The sequence below is a fragment of the Pan paniscus genome, chromosome X, assembly GCF_029289425.2.
Source record: "Pan paniscus chromosome X, NHGRI_mPanPan1-v2.0_pri, whole genome shotgun sequence".
Classification (NCBI taxonomy): Eukaryota; Metazoa; Chordata; class Mammalia; order Primates; family Hominidae; genus Pan; species Pan paniscus.
The window spans coordinates 154623345-154631927 of record NC_073272.2 but is presented as its reverse complement, the minus strand read 5'-3'; the positions used below and the strand labels follow the sequence as shown (position 1 = coordinate 154631927).

Below are 8583 nucleotides of genomic sequence, written 5' to 3'. Positions count from 1 at the left end.
CGGGGGACAGGCAGTGAGGTCAGCTGGGGGCAGGTTGGGTTGGAAGTACCTACAGGCCATCCAAGCTCACATGACTGTGCTGGTTTGAAACTCTGGAATTCAAGCAAAGAGATCCCTGCTTAACTTTAATTCAATGGCCCTCTTTGAATATAGACATCCTGGCCCTGTCACCTCTGAAGCTTCACCATTCCAGATGATGCCTAATGTGATTTCAAATACATTTCATCCATTCCAAGCAAGTCTTCTCTGATTCGGAAACACAAAGTCTGTCACTGCCAGCGTGTGTGGACCAGGACCGGCTCTCTGGAGAGGAGGGGCTGTTATGGGCCTCGGTAGGTTTTGTGTTTAAGCACACATGTGTTCTTCATGAGTACCTCCAAGGTGCAGAAGAAAAAAAAATCTCACTGTGTAATAGTGACAAAATGCTGATGAAGCAAACTATCAACAGCCCTCTGGAGGAATAACTTTCAAGGTAGGATGAACTGTGTGTGTGGAATTTGGAAACAATTGTTTTTTGGAAGAGGCTGAAAGCCACAGAGATGACCGGGAGAGCCGGGCGACATCAGCCCCGTGGTGTCTAGCGTGGGCCCCGAGGCTCGGTGACTTCAGGGACTTCATCACGGCACCGTCCGCCTCATTGCATCAAGAAAAGGTGCCAATTAGAACAAGTTTCAGAGGAAAAATATGGCCTCCAATGAATTGAACAGGCTAATTTAAACTTTGGCAAACTGGCTCACTCCGGAGCTAATTAGAAATTTTCCTCAACAGCAAGTAATGAATAACTTTCTTAATCGCTTTCTGCTTATAAATGTAATACATGTTCACTGCAAAAGAAGAGGAAATATGGGCAAGTTCGGAAGAGAAAATAAAAAACCAACCGTTATCTCACCGCCAAGGATAACGACAATGAAAATGTGGTGTATTTCTGGATAAATGAGCCAATTCTTGTCTAGTGCTTACAACAGTGGCTTGGGACGTGGTGACCACCCAACAAGTGTTATTGGTTATTATTATTCTCATTGCTAGTAGGCTTAGAAAAGTCTTTTCCAATGCTATCCCTCCCCCAGCCCCCCACCCCCAACAGGCCCCGGTGTGTGATGTTCCCCTCCCTGTGTCCACATTGTTCAATTCCCACTTACGAGTGAGAACATGCGGTGTTTGGTTTTCTGTTCCTGTGTTAGTTTGCTGAAAATGATGGCTTCCAGCTTCATCCATGTCTCTGCAAACGACATGAACTCATTCTCTTTCACGGCTGCATATATTTCATGGTGTATATGTGCCACAGTTTTAAAATCCAGTCTAACATTGATGGGCATTTGGGTTGGTTCCAAGTCTTTGCTATTGTGAACAGTGCTGCAATAAACATACGTGTGCATATGTCTTTATAGTAGAATGATTTACAATCCTTTGGGTATATACCCAGTAATGGGATTGCTAGGTCAACAAGTTGATGGGTGCAGCAAACCAGCATGGCACATGTATACCTATGTAACAAACCTGCACGTTGTGCACATGTACCCCAGCACTTAAGGTATAATAATGAAAAAAAGGAAAGAAAAGAAAGAAAGAAAGAAAAGGAGAGAAAGAAAGAGAGAAAAGTCTTTTCTATTCCAACAATCAAATAAAGTTCATCTAAATTTTCTTCCAATGTTTTTACTTTTATTGTGTATATATTAGGTCAATACATTCTAAACACTTCAGATACTATAGAAATATTTCTCTATATAGCATTCCCCCGTGCTTCTACTGAGATATGTATCAGCAGCCTGAGAAGTCGGCATTCCTTTGTCCACACCCATCCCCGTGCATCCGTTTCATTTCATTCGCTCCACAGTCAGCCGCACCTCAGAGTTGTCCTTCAAAGGGTGAGAGACTAAGACTTTTATCCAGTGACTCTTGGCCCCATCAGTGGGGGGCTGTGTCCAAGGGTACAACTTCCCCAGAGCTTCCAGGCCCACCCTGTGCAGGGCGCAGGAGAAAAAGCAGATGTGTTGTGAGCTGCAGGAGAGGCGCTGGCACAGGGCACAGAGGTCCCCACCCCAGCAGCCGAGAGGCAGAAGGCACGTGCAGGGGGCCCAGAGGCTCAGCAGGATCTGAGATGTGAGAAGATGTCTACGAACACAGAGGCGCAGGAGGAGGCCGGAGATGACGGTCACTGGAGGGGTTCTGAGACGTGCACAGAAAACAGGACAGAGCTTGGCAGCAGCACTCATTTGTCGCCCTGCCACACACAGCCTGTGTTTTCTCCTTGACGGCATCTCAGTAGGACCCAATAATGCCAACGCCTGGAGATCCCTCTGGACAACCGTCTTCATCCTCCACATCTGGTCCTCCCCTACACCTGGGGCCTGGACCTGCTAAGGAGCTCTTTCCAGTTTTCTAGACACCTGTGGAATCCCTTCACCCACCCTTCCCCACCGGTGTGGCTGCTCTCCAGCTCACTCTCGTCCTGCTCTCCCCAACTGCCTCGGCTCCAGGGGGACAAGGCCTTCCCTGGGCTGCTGCCTTCCCTGCCCCCTTCCCAGTCCCCAGAAGGATGCCGGCAGCAGAGGCCTCCAGAGCAGAGCCTTGCTCACCGCAGCAGCTCCAGCTGGAGGAGGTTCCCCCTGCCTCCTGTACCCCGACCTGTTCCTTAGAGCAGCAGAGGCGGAAGCAGGAGCCTGCTTTGGAAAATGGCATGTTTTTATTGCTATGTCTGCAGTGGCTTTTTAGCACAGTAGAATGTCCCCACAGGCCCGCCACCCTCACCCAGCCCCAGCCCTGCAGCCTCTGTCTGGGTGTCGGGGAAGCCTTTCTTGGGGTCACTCAGCTGTCTCGGGACTGGACGTGACAGACAAACGTGGGTTAAAGCTGCTACACAGAAGACTGGAGGTGCGGGAAGTGCATTCGATTTAAGCCTAGAGGTGGTAGCCGTGTCCGGGGTCCTTTCCTGGGGGTGTGCCTGTTACCGAAATACCAAGGGTTTGGTCTAGGTCCTGCTGCTGGCCGCACAGAAAGCCAATGACTGACTGAGACGAAGAGCATTACCAGGGAAGACGGCTTTAATTGGGTGCTGCAGCCGGGGAGATGGGAGTTAAGTCTCAAATCCATCCCCCTGACTAAAACTAGGGGTTTATATAGCCAGGAAGAAATGCACCAATGTGTAGGAAAACAGGAACTCGGGAGGGCCCAGAAAGCAATCCTGATGAATGAGGGGGGTCCAGCATCTCATTGTCTGGATGTGGTGATCTGGTGAGTTTCAGTTCTTTGATATTTTGAGAGGCCCGAAGGTCATTTCCTGAGGAAGGAATTCAGATAAAACAACTGTAAGGTTCAAGCTTGAAGACCAGAAGGGTCAGTTTCTATGTGTATCAAAAAGAACAGCCTATGGGACGATTGGATCGGTTTCATGCCCAACCCAGGGTACAGGATGTGGGAAGCCTGAGCCGGCCTGCTGAGCAGCCCAGACACCCGGGATGGAGTATTGCAGCCTCTCGCCCCACAGACTTGTGAACAGGGCGTGGGGACAGACACCCAGCTCCTAGGGCCATGCCACCCCCACCCCAGCCTGCCTCTCGCAGCACGGTTCCTGTGGATCTGACCCCCTTCCAGACACAGAAGTAAGCCAGCACCCGGCAGACACAGGGTCACCTCCCAGCTCCCTACCAGGCAAGAGCGACCAGGGCAGGGACTGATACTGCCGAACCCAGGAGCCAGGCCCGACTCAGCCTCAGGTCCAGCAGGTCCCGCCTGTCCACCTGGGCCAGGCCTAGAGCCCGGGAGCCCCTGGCTGGTGGGAGGCCACCCGCAACCCACCCCACACGCAGCTCCAGCTCCCCCACCAGGCGGGGCGACTAGGACAGGGACAGAACCCGTTGAACCCAGGAGTGAGATCCGGCCCCGGGTCCCGCTGGGCCCTCCCGTCCACCTTGGCTGGACCTGGCGCCTGGGAGACCTTGGCTGGCGCGAGGCCACGCCCACCAGACATGCAGTTCCAGCTACCCCACCAGCTGGGCGACCAGGACAGGGACGGAGGCTGCTGAACCCAGTTAGAGGCCTGCCCCCCGGGGTCTGTCCTGGGTGCTCCCCCAAGGACGGACAGGGCAGGCAGGGTCCGGGACGATGGCCGCACAGTCCCGGCCCCGTGTTCCCAGGCCCGTCTTGCTCCTCGATGTGAGGGAGACCCGGGGGATGGGACAGGCTGGGCCCCGCAGTGCCTGAGTCCCTGCAGGGCTCCCGGGACAGGGGTCCGGCAGACAGCCGGCTGCTCAGGGGTGAGGGGTCCAAGCTGGCATTGCGGCCACCTTCCGGCCCGGACTCTCTTGGGGAGGGGCGGGGTTGGTGAGAACCGGTCACGTGCTCCGGGGCTCACTCGGGGTCTCCCAGGGCCGGAAGTAGGGCCCCTGTGCGCAGGCGCCCTGAGGATCCCGGGCTGCCCATCTCACGCCAGGGGGCGGAACTTCCTGCAGCCTCTCTGCCTCCGCATCCTCGTGGGCCCTGACCTTCTCTCTGAGAGCCGCGCAGAGGCTCCGGAGCCATGCAGGCCGCAGGCCAGGGCACAGGGGGTTCGACGGGCGATGCTGATGGCCCAGGAGGCAATGCTGGCGGCCCAGGAGAGGCGGGTGCCACGGGCGGCAGAGGTCCCCGGGGCGCAGGGGCAGCAAGGGCCTCGGGGCCGAGAGGAGGCGCCCCGCGGGGTCCGCATGGCGGTGCCGCTTCTGCGCAGGATGGAAGGTGCCCCTGCGGGGCCAGGAGGCGGGACAGCCGCCTGCTTCAGTTGTATCCTGTTCTGTTCTGTTCTAGGAGGTTCTGGTGGCGGGGTGGGGGCCGTGAGATGGAGACAACAGGGTCAAGAGGTGGCGGGCAGGGCCAGGAGGTGGGTGAGGGCAGGGCCAGGTGCGGAAGGTGGGGTTTGGGAGATGGGGGTAAGGGGCCGGGTGGGGTGGGGGTGGGGGCTGGGAGTTGGAGGTCGAGGGGTGGCTCAGAGGAAGGGAGTAGGTAGGGGATGGGAGGTGGAGCGTGTGCACAGTTGGGTGCTGGGCGATGGGGTGAGGGGCAGGGGGACAGGAGACAGGGGTTCTTGGGTGTGTGAAGGGATCAGGAGTTGGGGGGAAGCGTGCAAGGTGGGAGCCGGTGGCTGGGGTGTGCGCTGGATGGGGGTGGTGTCAAGCGATGGGGAGAGGTCCCGGCTGATGCGGCAGGGGGCATGGTGGGGAGGGCCTTGGAAGGGCACGCCGGAGTCAGCTTGAGGTGCAACAGAGGAAAGTGGGGAATCAAGACAGCTGCGTGGGGTTGCTGCAGGACCTGGGCCAGTGCATGGGGAGACAGCCTGAGGGGATGAGATGGGCACCGGCCAAATCCTAGGAGATGGCACCTTAACTGGGTCCCCACCAGGCACATCACGATGCCTTTCTCGTCGCCCATGGAAGCGGAGCTGGTCCGCAGGATCCTGTCCCGGGATGCCGCACCGCTCCCCCGACCAGGGGTGGTTCTGAAGGACTTCACCGTGTCCGGCAACCTACTGTTTATGTCAGTTCGGGACCAGGACAGGGAAGGCGCTGGGCGGATGAGGGTGGTGGGTTGGGGGCTGGGATCCGCCTCCCCGGAGGGGCAGAAAGCTAGAGATCTCAGAACACCCAAACACAAGGTCTCAGAACAGAGACCTGGTACACCAGGCCTGCCGCCACCCGAGGGAGCCCAGGGAGATGGGTGCAGAGGTGTCGCCTTTAACGTGATGTTCTCTGCCCCTCACATTTAGCCGACTGACTGCTGCAGACCACCGCCAACTGCAGCTCTCCATCAGTTCCTGTTTCCAGCAGCTTTCCCTGTTGATGTGGATCACGCAGTACTTTCTGTCCGTGTTTTTGGCTCAGCCTCCCTCAGGGCAGAGGCGCTAAGCCCAGCCTGGCGCCCCTTCCTAGGTCATGCCTCCTCCCCTAGGGAATAGTCCCAGCACAAGTGGCCAGTTCATTGTGGGGGCCTGATTGTTTGTCGCTGGAGGAGGACGGCTTACATGTTTGTTTCTGTAGAAAATAAAACTGAGCTACGATTCCGTGTCCGAGTCTCTTTTCGGCGAGCGAAGGCACCTTCGGACTTGCATGCCCTTGTCCTCGGGTTGCAGGGGAGGCTCTGGGATTCACAGATTGAAGTAGCACAAGGTAACGGGAGGCAATTTGGGAAATGGGTGAAAATGAAAAGCCACTGGGTCCCGCCATTCAGCATTAACTACTGTGGACATTTTAGAATATTTTCCTCAATATACTTGCATTTATATGTTAAGTATATGACAGTAGCATATATAATGTTTTTCCAGATCAGCATTAAATTTTTTCCCAAATTGTTTTCATTGAACATATGAGCTTTTGTGCTTTCTAAAAAGGCTTCAAAAACATGTACTTGAATAGATGCATAAAACCAGCATTATTTCACTGTTAAACATGTGATATGGGCCGGGCATGGTGGCCCGCACCTGTATTCCCATTGTTCTGGGAGGCTCAGGTGGGAGGATGGCTTGAGACCTGCAGTTGGAGGCCACCCTGGGCAACGTAGTGAGATTCTATCTCTATAAGAATCATTTAAAAATTAGGGGTGGAGGGAGTGGTGGCAGGCACCTGTAGTCCCAGTTACTCAGGAGGCTGACGTGGGAGGGTGGCTTGAGTCCAGGATCTCGAGGCTGCAGTGAGCTATGAATGCATCCCTGAGCTCCAGCCTTGGCGACAGAGCGAGACCCTGACTCTAAAGTAATAATAATAGTAAATGTGAACAGCGTAAAATGTTTGTAAACACGTAATGTTAACACAGATTCTCTTACTGCTTGCAGAGTCCAATGAACAAGAGCAAGGTTTCCTGTAAAGAAACTGACTTTCTGCCATGCTTGGTTTAGGGGAAGACGTACAGGCTCCTGCCTTTAAGAGCACTGCTTCCCATTGGGGGCAGAAAGCAGGGCCTTTTAAAGGGGGACTTGGTATAAATGGTAGGCAGGGGAGGGAGCAGGCAGCTGCGGGGTCTATGTGACTTACTGAGGTGCCTTGTCTGCCGGGAGGTCACGCTGGCACCATCTTGGGCAGAGCTAGGTTGGAAAGGGGCTGTTTGTCAAAGCAAAACAGACATATGCTTGAGCTGTGTTCTGGGATGCTCTTAAGTTGCTCGGAGACAACTTGATCCCTTTGAGTTTTGTTTTAGCATTTGCTCGGTGGGAACATAGCAGATTTTAATGTAAGATTAATCATATTAGTTGACAATCTCCAATGCTTGGCAAGGCTGTAGTTGGAAACGAGGACTCATACGCTGTCAGTAGGAGTGGCAGTAACATCTATCTGGACATTTATTTGGCATTTTCTATTAAGGGAAAGATGTGCATTCCCTTCCACCCACCTTGAGGAATCCATCTGAGAAACTCCTGGATATGCAAATGAGGTAGAATCCACCAGCATCTTAATGACACCACCACGTAAGTAGTTTTTAGAATGTAAATGTCCACCAGCTGCGGAAAGGCTGAACAAATCACTGCACAACTGAGGAAGGCGAGGGGGGTTGGTACATCCAGGCCGTGCCAAAGCCGGTTCTGTCTCAGAGCAGAGGAGTTTTTCCAAGAGATGTGGGCACGCTGTGAGGAAGTCCCAGCAGGAAGCCAGGCAAATGCCACCTCCGCATGCCTGCCCCGGAGGGTGTGAGCGGCTTCCTTCTCCTCTGGATCGGTGGTGTGCTAGGAGAGGCCTGGGTCTCTGTCAAGGCCAGGGACGGATGGAAGCTGAGAGAGGACGCTGAGACCTGGGGAGCTTCCTGGAATGCAGGGACGCAGTGAACTCGCTCTGTTTCAGCCCGAGGTGCGCAAAGGAAAACTGAAAGACCAGCAGCAATGTCAGAGAGACCTTCCTGTCATGCCAGCGGGATTCCTTGGGAGCCAGTGAGCGCTCCAGCCCTTGAGGGCTCTGTCACAGCTGGTGGGAGCATGGGTCAGGGCTGTGGCAGAACACACCCCAGCCTCAGGTGAAGAGGTCCCTAATGCTTCCCTCTAGCCCTCATATTCCAGAATTCCAAGTCAAGTCTGAAGAGTCCGCTTAACTTCCGTCCTCTCAAACATGCAGAGTGGTCGTCACACGCGGTTAGAGGAGTTTGACTCCTGGTGAAACGGGGAGGCCCGGGCAAACCTGGCCACGAGTCCAGCATGTGCCCGCCCCAGCAAGGTCACCGTGCCCCAGGGGAAGCAGCACCGGGAGAGGTCACCATGCCCCAGGGCCGCGACCCTGGCCGGGCTGACTCAGAAGTCCAGCTGCATTGCAGCTCTAACTGCATCCAGACAACTTTGACCAGGTGCTGAGCCACCGGCCCCTGCAGCCAACATCACGGGCACAAAAGCAGAAGCCCAGGGAGCAAAGATGAAGATCCAGGAGCACAGTAACTGTCAGGTAGGGACCTGCTGGCCCACTGAGTCTGGGAGCAACACCACAGGCGCTGCAGGGAGACCCCCGGAGTGACCCGGGGCCTGTCTCCAGAGGGCGGCCCTTCCTTAATTGGAGCTGCCTCTTCCCCTCCTGCCCTAGGATGTAAACCCCGCTTGGCTGAAGTATTGAATTCACGGGGAATCTGACCCCGCTTTGCCCA

General features: G+C 55.1%; 1 protein-coding gene across 2 annotated transcripts; it reads left to right on the top strand.

The window, feature by feature from the left end:
* Window positions 1-4371: 4371 nt before the first annotated feature.
* LOC117977677 (cancer/testis antigen 2) lies at window positions 4372-5883 on the top strand. Of its 2 annotated transcripts, XM_034950136.3 has the most exons (3): window positions 4372-4758; window positions 5374-5508; window positions 5738-5883. In XM_034950136.3, the coding sequence occupies exons 1-3, from the start codon at window positions 4517-4519 to the stop codon at window positions 5874-5876; spliced, it is 516 nt and encodes a 171-aa protein (XP_034806027.1). In that variant the 5' UTR covers window positions 4372-4516; the 3' UTR covers window positions 5877-5883. The 2 variants fall into 2 exon arrangements, with proteins under 2 accessions (XP_034806027.1, XP_034806026.1); XM_034950135.3 differs by lacking the exon at window positions 5738-5883 and having other exon boundaries at window positions 5374-5737.
* Window positions 5884-8583: the final 2700 nt, after the last annotated feature.

What these genes read in the sequence shown, in the direction of transcription:
- LOC117977677 (XM_034950135.3), top strand. Translation starts at nt 4,517, where the DNA reads ATGCAGGCCGCAGGCCAGGGCACAGGGGGTTCGACGGGCGATGCTGAT. An exon ending in GACAGCCGCCTGCTTCAGTT is followed by an intron (nt 4,759 to 5,373) that starts GTATCCTGTTCT and finishes GGTCCCCACCAG; the next exon opens with GCACATCACGATGCCTTTCT.